Here is a 23,376-nt window from a genome sequence, read left to right on the forward strand (position 1 = left end):
CCGATTCTAAAACATGTTTTCATTCATTGTATTCAATATTTTTATTTTTAGATACTCGAATCTTCGGCGTTTGGAAAATGTTGCCTTGGAGATGACGTCACAGCCAATCAATTAACTGATGATATGCATGAACAGATAGAGGGGGCGGTATAACAAAAATTAAATTAGAGGAGTGTCAGTGTTATATTATGGACTTTTACTTCTGACTCAAAAAATTATTGATGAAACTCAATAAAATACTATTTAATTGAAAAATTAATGAAATAAAATTCCACTAACACACACGTACTGTATTATTGTTTATTTACTTTGTTTTTACATGAAAAATGAAAAAAAGAGGTAATGTTGGGGTAACATTTTGTTTTTCGACGACACAGCAACCTTGCTAGCATTCCCTACCATATTTATACAGTACCAATTTAACCTACCTTTTACCAATATGAATGGAGCATTTATTGGTAAAATATTTGATTTAATGTTAGGATTTTCAACAGTTTTTAAACACTAAAATTATCATTTCATGTGCCTACATTACTAATAGATTATATAGGTTGAATATTATTAGTGTTAAATATAAAATTAATGTTACAAAATCTAAACACAGACCTATTTTAAATTGCAGTATCTTTATAATTCACTACAAATCAAAATACATTCTTTAAAATGAAATCACACTCAAATGTAACAAGAATGCACTACATATAAAGAATGGAAGAGTTGTACTTAAGATTCCCAAAAGGAGATCACATACAAAACCAATTTTGCCATTTCACCTTGCAACCAAATCAGATAATAAAAAAGTATCGTCACACCAGACTGTTTTCTGACAGGTTTATGGTTAATATAAATATTACAATTTACAAAATCAACTTTAAATTCTAGCAATACCATATTATCTTGCAATATTAGACATTTTTCCAGTAGTAGTAGTTAAAAATCATCCTAAATTTGGTGACATGACACGACAAGACCCAATTAAAAACATGACAAAATATGGTATTACAAAACACATTGGACATTTCAATGTAAGGTAATTGAGTTGTTGAAGGGACGCAATGTAATAAGCAGTTTACAGTGGGATTATAAATGAATACATATTTACTATACTACAATTAAGAGACTAATAAAAAAAACCACTTCGTGATCACATATTGGACAACTGGACCTTTTTCACAGGATTTTAGTAAAATATGTGAACTCCACCTGACATTTGGTATGCTCCTTTACTGTGTGAATATATCACACATCACTATCTTTTACTAGACCATCTCACTGTCATTACATTGACATTTTCTCTAAACTTAATCCTGCTCATTGTTTCTCTGGGTTATTTGAGGGTATGCTAAATTCTATAGTGGATAGCAACAAGTGATGAGGCTCTGGGCTCTACAATGTTAATATTTCAGTTAAATTTACTTCCATTTGCAAATTAAAAAGACCGTGAACTCTAGGGTTTAACCACAACCCAAATGGTGCTTATGATATACTTGAACCAAGAAGGCTTCCCACAATACATGCTTATTTAAATAATCAATAGAAAATTTACATTAAATCAAAGTTGTTGGGTACAGAATTCAAACATAAATAATAATTAGCATTTTTAAAGGCTTGACAGTGCAAGACAACTAACTGTTGTGATGTTAGGAACGCTAGACCGCTTAGATTATAGGCTTCCTAGCTCCCTTATCATAGTCTTAAACATCGATCAAAATATGTATTCCCAATGTATCCACCACGCATTGATTTCATTACATTTTGCTCAAATATTTTCCTGTTTTGTCTAAGAACTTCAGCTGCTTCACGGTTCAATGGGTCGTCAGGATTCGGCTCCTTAAAAATTAAACAGATAAAAAATGTTAGATAATTATAAGATGAGAAATATAGAAAGAAACAAAATGAAAGAATGAAAACAATGGCTGATATGCAGTGAGATACATGGAACCTATGGTTATCAATTATCAACATTTACATGTTAAAATATGTCATATTGCAGTGTATTTCTGGCAAGTGTATTTCTGGCAAGTGTTATCCTGCAGGCCTATGTCTTTAACAATTTGAATTTCAATTTGAATTTTATATTTATTGTTTTTATAATAAGTGATTTTTAATTGTATTTTTGTTTTAATTTTTTGATTGTATGTTCTACATTTCTGAATGTCTTTTATATTTGTATATTGCATTTTATTTTTCTGAGTGAAACGCTTTTGTTAAACTTCAATCTTTCGTTTGATTGCAATAAAGTTCTATTCGTATTCGTATTCGTATTCGTATTCGTATTCGTATTCGTATTCGTAAGTGTTGAGTACTGTGGTGACTTCTGGTTCAATGTGTTCTACAACTGGATGTCATTTCTACTATGCCAGCACAACAAGCTTCCAATGAAATGACTATGTCTTAATTTTAACAAAGCTCTACATAAATGTAAAAAAAAAACATGTTTTCATTCTTTGAAAGAAGGAAAAAGTATTTTCATAAAGATCTCGGAATAACAAAATAAAATTTGTTAGAACATACCAATAGAAGATATTGTAGACCGTAAATGATTGAGCTGATTGTTAGTACCGGTTTCCAGTCTTCCCTAAGAGAGAAAAAAATAATAATCAGACAATCATACAGATAATAAAACTTCAGAATAACAAACATTTTTGGGAGAAAGTAACCAGAATTGCCAGTCGTACCTGAGAATGTTTAAACATACATTGCCCTCCAAGTCAATGTTTGGATGATAAACCTTGGTTTCACATTTCACTTTTGGCGCATCATGTGGATAACCTGGACCAACCTAAAGACAAATATTAATAACATTTCTTTTAATATAATATTTAATTATCTATATAAATCCAAAGGCAAATCACTAAAAAAATTACAATGTTGTGGATGGATCTCAATGGAGATACAAATAAAATATGCAAAAAACTAAATAAAAACGATAAAATTAGCCAGAAACAAAATTGCAGTGCCTTTGTTATATATATATATATATATATATAGTTAGTTTAGCCAGGAGTTTATATGGGATTTTTTTTACAAAAGGGGCAGAAATGTAACAAAATAACAAAAATTCTGTTGATATTTATTTTCTCCCTATTAATAATAATAATAATAATAAATGAAAATTTATATAGCGCCGGTATCCTCCACCCATGTGGCGCTCATGGCGCTTTGTGCATTAACAACGTGCGAGAACATCAGCGAATAGCGACGTCTTTAGGTTGGTCTTGAAACTGTTTAGACTAGTCGAGCATTTAATTGCCAATAATGGGAAAATTTTTAAATAATAAATGAAATTATATTTTGTATATGTCAATTCAAAGATCATTTTTCAATTTCACTATATACACAATAAATAAAGAAATTTGCGAATACCTTAAATATAAATACAAATCGACCATTGCGATAAAAGCCTTCATCAGGTGAAATTGTGAGTTTGAAGTCTAGGAGGTCATCTGGGTCTGGGTATTCAATCTGGCATGTCTGTGGTAAATTTAAATCTGCAATATCTGAAAAAGGGGATAAAAATAATACCGAGTTGATTGATATGATAATTGGGTAATTTTGTATGGTGAGCATTGTTCTTCATGACTATAAAAAGATTTCGAAGGTGGTGTGGGAAACTGCATATTATTATTACCGGACGATAGTTTATTTACCTAGCTAAGTAATGTTATTTTCACAATTTAATTGAATAAAAAAAAACCATTAAAGTAGAAAAATTTATATTTATTTAATTCAATTCTCCACACATAAACAATAATAATAAATAATAAAATTAATAATACAATAAGGTTTAATTTAATTCCAAAGGAACAACTATTTAATAATAGTTTTACACATTTCCAGATCCATATAAAATCAATATAAATACAATTAATTATACACATATATATAATGTTGGGGCTAGGGGCCTAGGCCCACGATGCACATGGTATTTGTAGTAACCAACAACGGTGGCGGTGCTAACCTTTCTGGATTCGTAACTGAGCAGCACTGGAACCTCTCGGCTTAGAGCCTGACTTTCCCAATGTCTCCTCTTCTTTCTTTTGTTGCTTTAGTGAGAACAATTTAATCATGTTGATATTCTTTAAAATATGTACTTGTTTTTATTCGAATACTAAATAACATTTGTTACAAATATTATAAATTAGATGATGTTTTCTTTCTCTAATTTACTTCCGAGTTTAGTCATCCTGTTTTTTTCTGCTCTATTTTTTTGTTAGCCCCTTTCTTCGCGGACGAATCCATTACCGTATTTACAACAATGCAACTCTGACATATTTAATGAGATAATCTGTAAAAAATGTATTACATAATACGCAATATTATTTATTTAATTACTAATATTCTACCTAATGATGAAAATTATGTTTGGCTATTTGCCACATTTTTAATAAATAAATAAATATACTGCCCGTTTATCATAATGGTATTGCCGAAGTCTAGCCTCTTTAAACAGCAGTTGGTTTTATGTAATATCTCCATCGACCAGTTTGGTACATTTTATATGTCTGAAAAATAAATGAGCTCGAAGTTTCTGCCATACAACGTCTGAATTCAAGACTACGTTTGATATTTCATTAACTTAGGGGTTCTCAGAGCAGTCGGAAAGCCGCGTTGGTAACGCATCACTGATTTCATTCATTGTGAGGGCGCGCTTCGTGGAAAATGTTGGCATTTTTGCTATTTTAGTACACTTAGAAAATGGTATAATTTTGATATTAAATGAAATCAATAAACGTATTTCAATAGTTGAACTACAAGCGTAAATAATGATAAAAACTGTGATCTAAATTCCACAGATTTTTTGTTTCAAGAAATATCATTATTTTATGTATAAACTTTTTTACTTTAATTTTTTTTTAAATGATGGTAAAAAATCATTAAATTTCATATTTTCTAGATAAGGTTTCAAAGCGAATTTAAAATCCTTTCAAGATAAACTATTAAGCTATCTATTAAAATAAAAATCTAATTTTAAGCTTTCTTGGGATGCAACTCCCACTAATCAAACCAAACCTACTACATTTCTGTTCTGTTTCGATCGAAAAATCGCCATTTTGAAACTTTGTTTACGTTTTACGAAGCTGGTACGAATCGTCCCGGACCGAATCGTGTCTGTGTTCAATACGGTTTTCATGCAGGCGTATTACGTCATAGGCCTAAGATTTCAATTTGCTCCCCGATTATTGTTCTATTTGGTTTCTGAGCTAGGAAAGGCTACCTACTATAATTACTTACTTGATTTCTAGCCTAGCTAGGCCTAAAAATAGTATTTTCTAGGCCTAGCTAGGCTGAGTAATTCTGATATAATACTAATATTAGATAGCCTAGGTAGGCCTACCCTAGTGAGTGTTAATAATAGTAGCTGGGTATTCTATAGTCTAGGCTGGTGGTAGGTCTATCCCAGCTCTGATCATATACCAAGCAAGAAGAAGCCTGAAGGAGAAACTAGGCCCAGAACAAATAAACAAAAAAAATAACCCATTTTCAATTTATATATGGGGAATGTTTTATAAAATCGGGCATGTTTGTTTCAGAGACTCAAACGTGTATTTTTATATGGTCATGTTTTTAAAAAAGATAATTATGGGCCCAGCTGAAACCAAGATATAAAAATATAAGTCCATCATTTACTTGAGTATTGTTACAGTGATTGGTTGGTACTCAGTATTTCAGTATCTGGCAGTAAATGTCACACTTGTATATAAATATTACTTTATTAGATACAACTTGCATTTCACACAAGCAACCAATTTTTTTTTTACCTATACAGAATGTGAAAAAGCAGTTTTTAATACAAATATCTTTCAAACAATACTGATATAAATAGTAAATACTACTACTGTATATAAAAACTTGCTTTATTTAAATAGCACCTTGTTCATCAAACATAACAAACTAGCTAGGCCTATATCATATTAACTTACGTGAGTCTTACGGTTGTACTGATTTTATGAATTTTTTATATTGTATGTATCTGTGTGACTCTGGTTAATAAAGTAAATCAATCAATCAATTGCAACTTAATTTATATCTTATCATTGACTGATCTGAAACGCTTCTAAAACTTGAATGCGTATGAATGTATATGTTATATTATTATTAGCGAATCAGCTGCAGCAATGATATTGAAATCGAGAAAACCATTACAGCTTCCACCGTCCAACCTCATATTGAAGAACGAGACAGAAAATCGTTGAGTCTTGATACCAACAAAAAACCTAAAATGAAAATGAATAGCTGAAAAGTGAAATGTAATGAATGAAACTATTTAAATAATTGTCACTATATGAACAAAACATTGCATTGTTATACAGTATAATTATTCAACAACCTGAAAACATTTTCAGATATATTATAGGCCTACCATGAAAAAGCAGCAAATACAAAATTTCCTTATGTCTGTTTATTGTAATAATTATTAATATTATAAATAAATTGTACCCCTCAGTTGTCAATAATTTTACTATAAATAAATATTTAACTATAGAATAGGTAGGCCTATACCTGTATCAGGCTGCGATTTGCTTAATTATCTTTTTAAAACTTCCCAATGCATCTTCAATATAGAGTAGGATTGTAACGATACTTTAATAATACTAAATTGTAACTAAAGTATTTAAATTATTAACAGAACATGTTACTAGGCCTAGGCCGATATAATACGACAACGATCCACCAGGTCGTGCATATACTCACCTACAACAACCACAATCAACACACCATGCACCACACACGACGGAACTAGTGCCGCGAGACGTAACAATATATGACATGAGGACCTTTTTTAAAATGTTCGCTATAGGAAGCTTAAATAGGGTTTCAAGCCAATTTTAACGTAAAACAGACTATTGATACTTACTCTATCCATATACGTCGGTTTTTTGGTAATTCACTGTATGGGATGCAAATCCCACTAATGGAAAATTTGTAAACAAACACCTGTTAGAAAACTTCAGTTTTGACGGACGCACACGAACTTTGGAAAGAAATTGTCGCTGACAACAAATCCAACAAATTATTCAGAAAATTAGGTGACCTGCGACATCTTAAACATATAAGGAACTGATCTTACCATATATGGTTAATTTTTCGCCTACTAATGTTTATTAAACAGCTATTAAATGACGTATACTTTATGCTAATGTTTTCGCGCGAAACGTTGATGCTTCTGTGCCGAGAGAGGGCTTCTAAAATTTATGACGTCATGCGAAGTCGAAAATTCAGCGATAACGGTCATATTTCCCAACGCGGCTCTCCGACTGAGAGGTAACCAATGAAATCATAACTGTAAAAACTTAATGAAAGTATAATTTTTGTCTAATAGTTCTAATAAAATGGGAATGTAATATCCTTGTCTCCCACAATAGCTGTTTTGGTTATCCTCAGACAAAATGTAAAATAAACATTAAAAAAAAATCTTTCTACTATTATGCATTTTTATTATCTTGTAACATGTCATGGTATCTCTTATCATGTCAAAATCTCATGTAATGTCATAGTACTGTATGTGTCATCATGTCATCTCATGTAATGTCATGTACTATATGTGTCATCATGTCATCTCATGTCCTTGTGACTGTACTATTAGGTAGACGTGTATCGTTATCATCTTCTATATGGTCTTCTTCACAAAGGGTAAAATACATGGTTTTTTAAAAGTTTCTGGTTTATTACGAAACAAACACAAATACTCAACATTTATGTACAATATTATCATATATTCTTATAGATTTTGTTTTTCGGCTTTGTACCAGTTTCTCATTTCATTTCGAATTCGAAACTGAAAGACAATAAAAAGCAAACATACTTCTTGCTCCAACATATTGTGGATTTGATTTGAAAATACAAGAATTTAATTTATAATTTATATACACACAATTTTATATACATTTTCCTAATCTAGTAATGAAGGAGAGGAATTTTACATCGCCCTGCGATATACCAAAATATTAATTTGTAAACAATTGAAAAAGTCTGCAAGAGGGGATAATGAAAAAAGTACTCTTTTCGAGCAGGATCCCTACCAAAAAGCTTGGTTCCCACTAGAGACGCAGCGCAAGGATGTGGTCCAATGAACTTATTTAACATAACTGTACAAACTCGATACATAAATAGCACATACTCATATTTGATTACTGCAAATATCTTGATAAAAAAATAAAATACTGTTATACCTTAGTATCCCAATATTTGATTACTTTCTAACAATTAATTTAATTTCTAACTTAATAAACCCTGGGTATTGGAAACAAAACACAGGTTTAGCATTAAAGAGTAAAACAGACTTTTACTGATGTAGCAGAGAGTCTAATTAAGCAGATTTCTACATTGTGCCACTCTTAAACTAATTTAAAGACAAAATTCTGTCTAAAGTGAAATACATATATAGTCTAACAATATACACATTTCAAGGGAGGATCCAGCACTAACATAATAATATAAATAGTGTCAAAAATAGATATCATCATTTTACTTATCGTCCCCAGTGTACCCCAATTAAGTCTTTAGGCTACCTTCCCGGAGTCTGACTCAGGAGAGACTAATAGCCCAATTTTGATTATTTGCTGCTTTCTGGAATGTCAGTGTCACTCTTAGGCTCCAACTTAATTACACATGTTGTATTTACACTATCATTTGTATTTTGTAGATTTAAGTCATCAATATATTTAACATCTTCTCTTTCATGTCCTCTTTCGGCATTCAGACTTTTACTCATTCCTTGGGCATTATCTTGTCCAATCATCCTCATTTGTTCGTTCATGCATACACTACTTTCTGCCATTTCTTCAATATCACTTTCATCGCCATGCTCTTCATCTTCGCTTACAACTCCCTTTTCAACTTCACCAGCGAGGTCGCTATTTTTTTTCGACTTGTTGTTCCTGTATGTCAAAGCCAACTCTTGTGGATCTTGTAAAAACCTGCAAATGGAGAAGTAAATATTCTTTTCAGAATGTGCAATGTCTAGTCACTACTGACATGTTGTACATCCTTGATGGAGATAAATGTTCTATTAATGATTTTTTTTCCTAAAAAAATGTATTACCATGACCCATATATTTAGCCAGTCATGTGTTTAATAATTTGAAACCTGAGCTGCACTGACGAGATCTGATAAGATCGAAAACAGTACTGTCTGCAGATATCAAAATAGCATCACATTTTTACTTGCTTACTTAACCAAATTTAAACGTTACCCGAAAGCTCTGAAATTTCTTTCTTGCTGTTTTAAATGATTGTTTCGATCTAGCTTTTTGTTTATTTTATTTGTATTTCCATTGAGACAATGATACCCACAGCATTTTTCAATAATTTGACCTTTGATTGGTAATTTTCCATCATGTAATTGACATGTGATCTTACCTGTAGGTTAACTTCTGTCCAGGCTCCTTTCTAATAATATTCATCTTGTAGTAATAACGCAGCGCCCTCGATAGCTTCTCATAAGTCATATTTGTGCGGTTCTTTTGTCGCCCCCACAGGTTAGCAATGGCAACAGGATCTAGGATGCGGAATATTCGCAACTGTTCATCTTCCCAGCGGATATATGGCTGGTATTTGCGATCAAGAAGAAGTTGCCCAAGGAAGTCCCAAAGCAAACGACCATCTAATAGATAAAAAAACAAAATTACCATTTTGTTTTTATATACTAAAATCTATCATATTGTTCAGCTACGACCAGCTGAAAACTGTTATTTTTTACTTTAAATCAACTGACAGAGATAAAAACTTGTTCTGCTCACTGCTCTCAAAATCTATGTAAATTTTTAATCTTAAAATGATAGAAATCTTTCTATAGTGTAGTTTTTTGAACGAGTTTTTATTCCATAATAAAAATGCTACAGTACATTTATAAACATCAAACTGTGGCCGTAGTACATACACATTACTGAATAAAACAAAAGAGATTTTACGTTACCTGTTGGTTTTGAATTGTCTGAACACTTCTCAGTTACAGTTGTAGTGAAGCCAGGTATGACTCCAAAGTTTGACCCTTGACATGCCTGTCTGCTCTGCATTATGGAACTTGTTCCAGGAAAAACTGGAATCGCCAAGTCTGGCTTAAACTGGAACTGTGGAACCGGAATTGGGAATCTGTCACCCATTTCCAAATGGATTGGACTTTTTTGTCTGGACTCTTGACCAGGTATTTTATGATGGTCACTTCCTTTGTATTTGTACAATGTAGAGTCATGCTTTCGATGAGCTTCTTTGACCATGTTGTCTTGTAACTGTGAGTGGTATGTTGGGGAGACAATAACTCGACGTTTAAATGAGGAACGATCAACCACTACATTATCAGAGGTGTCGTAAGGAGTCTTCAAATGATGGTGGCGGCTTCTCTTAGCATGTTTGCGAATCTTTTCTTCAATAATCTCACTCGGAGAACTTGTTCCAGAATCACTACTTGGAGTTTCTGTCTTATCTGCAATTGAGAAATGGTAAGATAAGAATGTTACGCTCAATTATGTAGAGTAAGGCTAGCTAAGTGATACAATTTTATTAGTTTTCCATATTTTCCAACATAAAAAAACAAAATATTTACCAGTATGAGAAACTGACAAATTAAGAGGAAATGCTGTTGCACTGAAGGCTAGCGTTGTCCTAGCAACATCAGATGATGTTGCATTTGTCCTAGTAACACCAGGTGGCGTAGTAGATATTGACCTCCGTCGATCCGCCGTGTCATAACAAAATTGCTTCCTAATATGTAGAGGACTCAGGAGTGTCGGGCTTCTTTGAACGACTTGTCCAGGGCTCTGTCGTGATTGAAATGATGACAAATGTTGATATCTTTCAGTATTGCAGGGACTTGTGCAATGACGTTGATCCGGTTGGTAAGAATAATGACTGTGTACATGCATAGAGGGCGGTGTATTCGATGGTTGCCTGTGCGGACTTCTGTGGTGTCTTTCATCTACAAAGTAGAACAAATTATAGAAAATAAATTTAGTAGTAGAAAATCCTAGAAGTAGAAAAAAATATGAATTGACGCTCATTCACATGATTCAGAAAATATTTATTTTGTTTATTTATTTTTATTCATCCTTATTTATAGAGGGTGACCCTACAGCATATGCTGACAATCAAGGGGCCTTCATGATGAGTTATGATAACTGTCTGGTTTTAATATTTAGGAAGTAGTTTTTATATTTAGGAAGTAGTTTTTATATTTAGGAAGTAGTTTTTATATTTAGGAAGTAGGTTTTATATTTAGGAAGTACTTTTTATATTCAGGAAGTAGGTTTTATATTTAGGAAGTACTTTTTATATTCAGGAAGTAGGTCTTTAAATTTTTTCACATAAGAAGAAGCTTTTGCTGCATGCACACAACGGAGCCTTCAATAAAGTAAGGCTCAAATTTATGTGACAACAAATGTGATTTGCCCATATATGGACATGATGATGTCATATCACTACCATATTTGGGTACATCACACTGATTTTGTCAATCTAGTTTGATAGTGTAGACATAGCTTTAATATCATGCCTGTAAATGTTGTGAAATAGTACCTGATGCTTGCATGTGTGACGCTTGGCATTGCCTGCCTTCTGCTGGAATATTTGAGCATTTCTGTAAAGAGTTTGCTTGCTGATCATGGTTATCTGTAAAAGATACGTTTTAAAAATTTAATTTAATTAAAAATAATATAATAATAAATAACTTGTATCATTTCTTTTCAAATTGAATGATGCACATATATACCAATATTTTAATTGTGAATTTTATACTACGGAAAATGTATATAATTACTTTTCTCTTTGCTATATTTTAATTTACTTGTTTTTACTTGTTTACGTATGATTTTGTTTATGTGATCTACCAACCAGTGATATCAGTACTACGATACTGAAGGTGTCTTCACAATAAAGACAGAAATAAATAAAATAAATAAATATAAAAAACATTACTTTGAAACTAGATAAATAAAAAATTATAAAAATAAAAACATTTTACACTACAGACTGTTTCATAGTGGAGCTAACATTCTATCTTTTAGATCTATAAGACACAAGATATTACTTTATTATCTCCAAAAGTAGAAAATAAAATGAGTAGAGATAGATATTTTAGTACAATTCACAGTAGAGACTATTCAAATGTATTGTTTTATTTATTTATTACTGTACCATATATACTGTATTGAGGGTTGCTTATTTCATGGGGTTATTAAATCTCATTTGCATAATTTATTCAATTTATTTAATCTTGTCTTTCATGTGTGCAGCTTATCACTGTTATTTCAAATAATAATCAAATCTGTTTCAGAGAATTTCCAGGGTAGCCTGTCGTACACTGTTTAATAATTGTCCTTTGTGGGTTCATCCCACGCTATTTCAATCTAGACAGAAATATGATATTGTTTTACTTAATAATTTTAAATATAAATATTTAATTATATAACAACTATATTTCCCTCCCACGTAACTCTGTAATACATTTGTGGTTTTGCTTCTTTCATTTTTCTTTTCTTTTTAAAAAATTAACTTTGTCTTTAAATTATTTTTATTATTTGTTAATGTTCTCTACTGAACCACTTTTGAAATCAATGCTTTAGCACTGAAAGTGTAAAGTATAAGACAGAATAAATAAATAATAAACAGAATTGAGTGATAACATTATAACATTAGAAATATATCAATCTAATCTTACTTGGATAAGATTCACATCTTTCTAAACTTAATACTACCTGGATGAATGAGAATATTCATATCTATATAACAATAACATTATAACATCATAAGAAATATGAATTACAAGTAAAATAAATATTACATTACAAAAGCTATATAAAAAAAACCAATTAAGTGTCAATTGATTAATAAATACACTAGTACACACAAAATTATCTTAACAAATTATAAAAAAAATATGCAAGCAGGGACTAATGATTTTCCATCTAATTGTTTTGATTTTCCTTTGTCTGTCATTATGTTTACTTTTATCAAATTTATTGTGCAGAGGGTGAGCAAGATAACTACTATTACTATTGTCACTACTTTAGTTTATAATATTATCATTTTTGTCATCTGGCTTCAATTGATATGCTTTTGCATGTATTACCAAGAAACAAAGTTAAAATTGGCATCAAACACAATATGCCTTGAATTCTTGGAAGAGTTTATTGATTTTGAGAATTGCAAATTCTGACTAAAGTCATTCAGATTGATCTTAAAATAAACTTGGGGGAATAAAAGCATATGAATTGCGACATAGCTTATACTTTTGATGTGAACCAGGTAACTTTTTGGAGTATCAAACAACGTCAAGCCAAATTAAAAATCTAACAAACCATACTGTTTACAATAAAAGGGTGCGTTACATCTGCATAAATATTATTGCCAAGAGAGAGGCGATGACCAGAGTTTCTTTCATTATCATTCATACCTTACATTTAATTTCAAGAAGTTCACATTCACACAACAAATTTAACTCCATAAAACTTTCTGTAAAACATTTGAAAAGATTGCAAGAGAGGTTGATGGAGTTTTGGCTTTGCAATGACCTATAACATTGCGCCATTACGTCATTTGATCCAAGTCGTCATTCACTAAAATCGATTTGGACTTTTTTCATGACGATTATCCACCAATAAAGGTTGGAATTGAGCATATCTGTGACACAGAATGATACAACTTGCCAACCCAACCTCAAATGCAAAAAAACAAATAAACATGACGTCATAGGTCCTACCAAATCAAAAGCTACCCTATCATTAATCAACACATAATTGTTTGTAAAAATGACGAGGGAGGTTGGATATGTTAGCCGAGCACTTTGGCATTATGCCAAATCAACATAACTACAAATAAGACTATGTACAATGATCTTATAAACTTCCTGGTAATAAAGTACTTTTGCTTTCAATATCCCATTTTAATTGCATTATATATGATGACGGTAAACAAACATACTTAAGTGTTTACTCAAAGGTGTGGTTGGTTGACGGAAATACCAGATCCAGCAAAGTCATAAACATATTCACACAACTTACAGTACTTCAACCTAATTAATGTTATATGTATTTATTTCCATAATTTTAGTACATTTTATATATACAGTATTTAGTATACCAATATTCTTGACGGAACACATCATATTGGAAACGTTTTATTTGGAGTTTTCTTTGTTTCAGTATTATATTTCAGATTAATGTAATTTCAAATTCGCTAATTACAAAATGTATAAACTATGTTTTATTTGATGCTTAGGGAGTGGAGTAGAAAAAGTTGTCCAGGCACTAGATAAGGATTGAACCCTGGACGTTCGGATTGGAAGGCAAGCATGTAAACCATCAAGCCACAGCAACACTATGTTAACCACCAAGCTACAGCTTCACTACTAACCCAAACAAAATAAAACAAGCTGCATCTAAAGAAAATAAATGTCATTTAAATGAATTGAAACAGAAAAAGAAATGATAATTTAAAGAGCCAAGAATAAAGAAAACAAAGCATGTTTTTTAAGATTTGTCAAACTCATCGTTTTGACTTCAAATATCAATCTTTCATTTATTATGGAAAAAAGGGGAAAGTACCTAAAAAATACAAAGTTATAATTACATATCTCGCAGGTAATGTTGAATACCTTAAATGTCAATAATGACGTAACTACGATGGATGCAATCATGACCTTATAAGAATGTTACAAACCTTATTCCCTCCAATCATACTTAAGTATTACTAAGGCCCTATTGTATACCGGTAGTACAGTTTACAACCTCATTCCCTCCAATCACACTTAAGTATTCCTAAGACCCTATTGTATACCGGTAGTAAAGTTTCAGGGAATTATTTTTCATGATCTAATCCTTCATCAAATTTAGGTCATGCATGATTTAAACCATTAATAAACATCATTGTTGTTTTCTAACAATTAATTCTTTTGTTAATTTAATCTTTTTAGAATAAGTTCCTGGTGGTAACATAAATATAAATCCAAAAGAATGCACCAACCTTCCAAAATTTCTAAATGCACTTTTCACTTTTTTTCATTCCAATTTCAGTAATAATTAAATTCAACAAACTTCTTTAATTTAAAATATATTAAAGAAAATCTTACTACTTGGATTGTGTGAAAATAAAGGAATGTACTGTACTGAACATCAAGAAGTATAACCTAAAGAAATGAAGCATTATCTCAATCTACCATTTAACTTACTCAGACTTTTGCGGGACTTTCCCTTCTGTCTTCCAATATCGTAATCTTCCTTAACATGCCCCACCTTAGTATGTATATACTGTACTAACTACTAAAATAGCAAACTTTTCAAAGGGAAGTTTAGCATCCGTAAATAAATGATGATATTATAAGCTTTTGATAACATACTCGGAAAGACTTTTTGGAAATTTAACATTCATGAGTTTGCATAATTTAATATAAACCTTTTCATTTACTTTCGCTTTATAAAAAGGGCAAATTATCTGTTTAAATTTTGCTACTGCTTTGAAAATAAATCCTATCATTGGATCCTTTTTTGTGGACCTCCACTTTAAGGGAACATTTGTTGGGTCCCAAATGTGTTCCCTTAGGGTTGAAATTATTTTCAATTTATCTTGTATGTGATTAGCAGCAGTGTTATGCAATACTAAAGTAAACTAATCCTCGTACAATTATTATTTACAAATAAAGCACATTATATTCAGTTACATCAGCAGAAAGTTAGTCCTATGTAAGGATACATGAAAGATTTCATCTTATCGTCCTACAATATGGATATATTATGTGGAAACCCAAATCAGCTCTAGCAATGCAAACTTTATGAACACAATAAAATGATGATCTTAATTTAGGCGTTTTAACGTCATAAAAAGATAAATTCACAATTAATATCTATGTTATCCCAACTGATGTATCTTTTAGCAAGAAAAGTTAGAGATATCTATGAGAAAAGCAAATATCTGGCAGATATATTACAATATCTGGCAGATATATTACAATATCTGTTGACTTGATACGTATTATGGTTGTCATTGTTTACACTTGGTACAAGACAAACATTTATATTAGCTGCAAAATATCTAGGTTATTATTATTAACTGATCATCTTTAAATATTTACACTGAAAATATGGTAAACTTTTGAATCAAAATAACCACCAGTAAACTAATAATTAGAGCAAGGATACTGAATTTAAAATGACAAAGAAAACTATCAATCAAAAAACAAATGAAAAGCTACAATACTGACTAAAATGTGAAGACACCGAGTCTAACAATATTGATAATTGTCGTATTCGACTGGGAACATAAATATTCGTTGAGTACTTTTTGTATTCGAATTGTAAATTTTAAACGGATTGTGCTCAACAGAAAATCATCCGAATACAAAACGTTAACGGAAAAAATGTACTCACCGGTAAAAATCCAAATCGAAAACGACAATTATCATGTTTTAAAACTGATTTTTTTTGGTAAAAAAACACTTACTTTTAAGTTGTAAAAGAGTTTGAAGATGTTCATATAAAACATCACCAGTGTAGGGAACACGGTCGTTGAAGCCATCCTTACGCAACAGACACAAAGCTTTACCATTCATCGAAAATCTATCAACATCAATCTCATTTAGTGAAAATTCTTCAACGCACCATTTGAGCCAAATCTTTACATCTTCTTTTGTCCATAAATGTGGATATTTAGCTGCAAAAAATGTTTTGTTTAAAAAAAATGTAAAATGAATATTTGATTCATCTTACATACAAAAGATTTCTTGGAGTAGGTAATTTTTATGTGGTTTCAACAATATTGGGGATTAAATTCAGGAAACAAAACTAAGCTACTGTGCATATTAGAGATTTTGGCTATTATTATTCAAAGTATGTTGGCATGTTCACCAATCACAGGGAAACACCCTTACAGTTAAAAATTCTCATATCTAATTAAGTACTACATTAGGGAAATCCTTAAAAACTTATTTAACTTAAGTGAAAAAAGTGATTGACGGCCACTAAAGATTTAGGTTTAGGTTAAAAACAGACGAGGTAAAGATGCTTTAAATATAATTATTAATATCAAATATGACGATCTGTACTGGGGAATTGGGGTAGGTGGTGAAAATTGAAAAATTCAGACGAGGCGAGCACCTTGTCTGCCTCATGCTGGCTACGGCCATGGGTACTGGGTGGTGGTGCCTCATGCTGGCTATGACCATGGGTACTCATAATAAAGCAGTTACAAACTAAAAAGTATTGAATTGAATTCAATAAATAAAAGATGTCTGTTACTTACATATCGGAAAAACTGAATATGGTGAAGTTGAAGGGATTGCAACCGGTTTAGCAACTGCTGAGCCGTAGCCAATCATAGCGGACGAATGCTGATTGCCAGTAGGGCTACAGAGAGATGGATAGTCAAATGAGATGTAAGGGGGTACCACTACTGTCTGGCTTAAGGGCCGTACGGTTGAGGGTAATGCTTCATCAGACGTCATATCGGCATATACTAAAAAAGATAGCAAATTATGTTATTATAAAGCTAATTCATCTAGTATGATTTGCTTTTTTGGTATCCAGAATACAGAGTACTGATGAAATTACATAATTATTAGACACCTGTACTGATGAAATTACATAATTATTAGACAGCTGTACTGATGAAATTACATAATTATTAGACACCTGTACTGATAAAAGTACATATTATTAGACAGCTGTACTGATGAAATTACATAATTATTAGACACCTGTACTGATAAAAGTACATATTATTAGACAGCTGTACTGATGAAATTACATAATATTAGACACCTGTACTGGTGAAATTACATATTAGTAGACACCTGTACTGATGAAACTAAATGTTATTATTATTGATTAATTAAATATCCAAGTAAAAATTATTCAATAAAAGGTCTAGATTTGATTATGCGTTATGGTCTTTGAAGAAAATATAAATAAAATCGTTCAATTTTCTGAAGGTAGACCATACAATAGAAGATATGAAAATATTTGTTAAAGTATAAAAACAATTTAATTGACATAAGAATAAACAAAAAACAATTAGTGTAATAAGAAAAATAACATAAATGACATGAAAGTGAACATTGAATTGAACATGAATTGATGTTTCTTACTTTGAGCCTGCATATATGGTGGTGGTAAAGATGATAGCATTGCAGCAGCACCAACTTGTATTAGTGTTGTTTAATATTTGTCCCAGCAAAGCACTTATTAATACTCAAAAATGATTTACTACTGTACTGGTAAACTGAAAGATGTAGGCGGGACTATAAAAAGATAACCGGGCCTCTGGATTGGACTGCTATGGTATTGTAAACTTGTGTCAATACAATATTAACCATCCAATCAATATCTATGCTTTATTGCACTTGAATTAACTTTTCGGAAAACAGAATTTATTTTAAGCACAAACAGACAGAATTCCTGGAAAAATAGGTGAAGCAGATAATATATTGAAGGCAGAACAAATAGCAAGGGAGTATTAGTTGAATGTAATCCTGTTTGCTGAGAACAAGTAACGTTAGGTAAATGTACATTGTGCAGAGCAGTGTAGATAGATTTGAAGGTACAGTACATGTTCACTGTGTTATACTGTATATATTTTGGTAATTATTATTTATTCAACATATAAATATGGTACCCAAAAAAATTATGATTATTGCAGCCCAAAAAGATAAATTGCAATAATATTATCAAACTATACAACATCATCAAAGTTATGAAAACAAATACAGAAATTAAGTACAAATATTTCATAATTTTCATGATTGTAATATTAAAAAACTAAAGTCCAAGGATGACAGATTTTGGAAGAGATGAAAGCGAGACATTGGACAAGTCCAAATGGTTTTTTGGGCAATTGGTATGGTACATGTTGGTATATTTTTGAAGAGATAAAAATAAGATTAATTTCAGATCAGGGTCCAATGGGCTTGGAAGACATAGCAACCATTTTGTTCAGTTTTGGTAGAGGTAAACACTTTATATTTTGTTCAATTTTGGTAGAGGTAAACACTTTATATTTTGTTCAATTTTGGTAGAGGTAAACACTTTATATTTTGTTCAATTTTGGTAGAGGTAAACACTTTATATTTTGTTCAGTTTTGGGAGAGGTAAACACTTTATATTTTGTTCAGTTTTGGGAGAGGTAAACACTTTATATTTTGTTCAGTTTTGGGAGAGGTAAACACTTTGTACTTTAATTGGATTGTTAATCGTTTGATTGCTTAAGATGGAAAATGCACAAAGCTGTAACAACAGGAAATGAATGGACATTGCATGGAAGAAGAATAAAGGAAGAGAGAGATAACAGAAAAAAGATAACAAGGCTGGAACAACAGGAAATGAATGGACATTGCATGGAAGAAGAATAAAGGAAGAGAGAGATAACAGAAAAAAGATAACAAGGCTGGATTGGTTATAGATTTCATGATATTAATAACCCTCAGAATAAAGGAAGGAAGTAGTAGAAGGAAGAAGCTATTAGGACACATTTAAATTTTAGAGCACTGCTTTTTTTTCTAGGTATTTTATTGCATTATTGACTACAGCTTTAACAATGAGAAACACTTTTCATATCTATAAAATATCATATCATTTTACAAAGTTTAAACCATTTTATTTTTTAAAAAAGGAGAAATTAGTAAAATGAAGAATATTTCATTCATTGTTTAGTTTTGTGTTCTGGTTTATATTCCTAGTTTTGGTACCAGATTTCTTGTTTATGTTAGCTTCTTTGAATTTTTCAAAAATACAAAAAATAATTATAGATGTATTGTCCCACCCTCTCCCCCCTCCCCCCCCCCCCCCTATAGAATGTTATACTGTAGAAAAATGATAGAAATAATGATTTTACTTATAAAAAGACAAAGGAAAAAAAGACAAAAACCATTGTCTGACAGACAATTTAGGTATTTCTGCTTTAGATTGCATTTGTCAGGAAAATATTTCTTTTTCAATCGACTTTAAAAAAAAAAAAATGTTAGGGGGGACAATATATCTTTAAGCTTAAAGATATATTGTCCCCCTAACATTTTTTTTTTAATTTTTTTTTTTAAAGTCGATTGAAAAAAAAATATTTTCCTGACAAAAATGCAATCTAAAGCAGAAATAAAGTCAACGTTGATGGTACTTACCAGAATATCCTATGCCAATTTAAGTATGTGGTCACACTGCAATAAAAACAAATAATGTTCTAAATCAGTAAGCCGACTACATTTACATATAATTATTTACGTTGAATAAAGCGTCTACCGGTGGTTGCTATGAGAAAACTAGAATATATTGATAAAACTTCCCAATGAAAGAGGAAACTAATGTGTAATATTTTTAAAGTATAATGAGAAACTTACAAGAACACTTGGCAGCTACAAATGTAAAACAATAACCAAGATGTGGACAAAGGGCAGCAGAAAGCTGGACAAAGGAACGGTACTTAAAATGGCAATTACTTAATTACTTCCTCCCTTTAAGTTGTTAGATACATTTATTTTTACTACTCCCCCTGAACTCCCTTAATATAAGGAAACACATCTTTTACATAAAGCCATCATACAGCACATTAATGCCATCCTGAGATGAGTAGTAGAAATTAGTACAGTCTTGTTTATATTTTTATTAATGTAATTTTACTTTCTATGGACCAGAGATAATGAATGAATTACATTACAGTAAATATCATCAACTCATTCTATACACTTGGGGATCTCTCCTTGGACATGGCTCGCAAGGAGCTAACTGCTAAAAAAAACATTTAAAATTAATTAAGTTTAAAAAAGGGATAAATGTCCCTCCTATGGTCCCCCACCGCCAGATTCTATATCTGGCCAAGTGCCAAAGGGTACAATGATTTAATGCTATTTTTATTACAATTTTTTTATTTTTCTATCTTTATAAATTTTTATTTTGCAGTTTCAACAACAAAGTGATGAATTTCCAAAGGGTAAAACAGCTCAATACAAATTATTTTTAGTATTTATTATTCAAAATGTATCTACTATATACAGGGCTGGGACAAAATGAATACAAAAGAAAATATATAAATAGACACAAGGTTATATTAAGTCATCTCTTTATCAAACAAGCGGAAAATAATAAAATTTAGACAGTATCTAGTTCTAGGAAAAAAAGCTTAAACTACACAAAAAGACTACTTGTACAAATAACCTATACAATTTGTATCCGCTGTTTGCATTGAATTGCAACAAATGATAATCAGTTTTATTGTGAAGTCAAAAACTGTGTCAGTCTCAGGTCCTACAGTATCTATTATGTCTGTTATTGTGTTCCAAAAGTACACCCCAATCTGTAACCTAGTAATATAATTGTGATCATAGGCACAATTCATTTTTTTAATCATGTTTCTTTAGGATAAACAGTAATAACGGTACACAATTTTGATAAATTGTAAGAAAAACCGGCCTATAAACATACTAAATATTAAATTATTAAACAGAGTGACAAATTCCATGCATTGTGAATTCATTGCAGTAACATTCGCAGAAACAAACTAATAATTTTAATTGTTGAAGATCGATATGGCATGATATCGATGGTGAGAGCCTGACTGGGAGGAGCCTTGCAATTGTAGTGTTGTTGTTTATACTGAAAACACTGATAACGCCTCCATTTTTGTAATGAAAACATTTCTAATAATCAAAACTATCTTTAATAATCTTAACTCTGCTAAACGCTAATTAAGGTATGACCTTGCTTCAATACGAAACTCATTAGGTAGGAACGTACATAGGTCTGCCATGTTACTTAAGTACAAACGGTAAGTAACACAAAGCATTGGCATACTAAATCAATAGGGTTGTGTAAGGGACTTCCCCTTGTTCGTTTACAGCTAACTATTACCAGGAACATTGTGTTCTACTTCCTATTGTAACAACAAGGCCTTTGTAACACGACAATCCATTGATTGAATGAAAACTTAGCGTTTCTACGTAAACAATTGATTGTACAGAAATAGATAAATAGAACATTCAATATTTATTACAATACAAAACCATATTTTAGTAGTTCCATTCATTCATAAAAAAAGAAATCTTCACAGTAAAATTGAATTGTGATACATTTTAACATTCTAAAACAATGATTACAACAAAGATTTATAATACAAAAAAAACAAGAAAACACTGAGTTGCAATTTATAGTATGGGTAATTCCAGAGTAAAAGGCAATAAACTCAGGGTGGTTTACCGTTACCACAAAGGGAGTTCCCAAGTTAGGCCTACATTTTTTTAAACCATTTAATCCTGAAATCGACGATCAAATCAAAGTCATTGATCATCATTTGAAATTCTAAAAAAAAAGCTAAAATTTATTTATTTATTTTCTGTGCTCTTGTTAGGATACAGAAAAGAAAAATGCTGAGATGCTGACAATTCATTTCTTTAAATGCTCATTTATTATCATTTAAATAAAACTAATATTATGGTCTAATCAATTTACCTTTAGAGATTCATAAATTTGGCAGAAAATAGAAAAATCACTGAATTGAATTATACATTAATATGATTTAAACTAGTGTTAAGGTATGTCAATTTTTTTCAGGTGTCTGTCAACACACACACATCTTTTAATTAATACAGATACAGATCTTAGTTTTCCAAGTACTTGGTCAAGTTGGACAATTGATGATGTCAAATTAGAAAATCAAGTATCGTTAATTGGAATAAATACGATACAGCCTGTGTCAATTTCTCTTGTTCTCAAAAGTATTCTTAAATAAAATGTATTTGTTCACTTTCGCAAAATATAAATCAACTTACTTAAAATTCATCAGACCTTCTAGATTTATCTACAGTACACCCTGCTTTTGGTATTAGTTGGTGATCTCGTGGTAGCCAAATGGAGTTGCAATAAGCCGAAAAACGTTCATAATTATTTACGGAATGAATGGTTTTAATAGAATAAAGACAGAAAGACCAGCATGAGGACCAGAACGACTCCCAGTCATTTATATTAATTATTATTAATATTTATTCAAATGCATTTTTTCAAATCAAATGCTTTTTTTGTCAGTAAATAATATCTACATAATCAAATTCAATATAATAACAAGAACTAAGGCTAGGCCATATAGCCTATACGCCTATACTTTTTCACCCATTGCCACACAGGCAGCCATACTGCTGCCACTATAAATAATAAACAAATTACGTACCAAGTAAAAACAGTAGGCCTAGCAGAGAAACTTGATCATAAAAATAACTAATATGATGGATAACTTAACAAATCATTTGCGCACAAACGTCTTCACAGAGCTGATGTCATTAAAACGTCTTCATGACCCATTTATGCCATTATTTCTCGGAAATTGTGTACTTGGAAAAGGATCAAACTAGCCGCCGCCGTCACATTGTTTTGTTTTTTTTGCAAAGAAAAATAATAAAAACATAATGCAGCAGTC

The 23,376-nt window shown here is 31.1% G+C and overlaps 2 protein-coding genes across 2 annotated transcripts; both read right to left on the bottom strand.

The window, feature by feature from the left end:
* Positions 1 to 286: 286 nt before the first annotated feature.
* LOC144847879 (NEDD8-conjugating enzyme Ubc12-like) lies at positions 287 to 4,536 on the bottom strand. Its single transcript, XM_078704439.1, has 5 exons — positions 3,962 to 4,536; positions 3,367 to 3,500; positions 2,679 to 2,782; positions 2,515 to 2,578; positions 287 to 1,830 (listed from the first exon to the last, which is right to left on the bottom strand). Exons 1-5 carry the CDS (start codon positions 4,068 to 4,070, stop codon positions 1,687 to 1,689), a joined length of 555 nt encoding a protein of 184 aa, XP_078560565.1. The 5' UTR covers positions 4,071 to 4,536; the 3' UTR covers positions 287 to 1,686.
* A 3,758-nt stretch (positions 4,537 to 8,294) lies between these two features.
* On the bottom strand, positions 8,295 to 23,309 carry LOC144847918 (transcription factor ETV6-like). The gene is made up of 10 exons (XM_078704504.1): positions 23,131 to 23,309; positions 20,096 to 20,131; positions 18,074 to 18,207; positions 17,230 to 17,442; positions 16,432 to 16,641; positions 11,515 to 11,607; positions 10,547 to 10,918; positions 9,920 to 10,426; positions 9,364 to 9,607; positions 8,295 to 8,921 (listed from the first exon to the last, which is right to left on the bottom strand). Exons 3-10 carry the CDS (start codon positions 18,111 to 18,113, stop codon positions 8,558 to 8,560), a joined length of 2,043 nt encoding a protein of 680 aa, XP_078560630.1. The 5' UTR covers positions 18,114 to 18,207; positions 20,096 to 20,131; positions 23,131 to 23,309; the 3' UTR covers positions 8,295 to 8,557.
* Positions 23,310 to 23,376: the final 67 nt, after the last annotated feature.

Source organism: Antedon bifida, chromosome 7 (assembly GCF_963402885.1).
Source record: "Antedon bifida chromosome 7, ecAntBifi1.1, whole genome shotgun sequence".
Lineage (NCBI taxonomy): Eukaryota > Metazoa > Echinodermata > Crinoidea > Comatulida > Antedonidae > Antedon > Antedon bifida.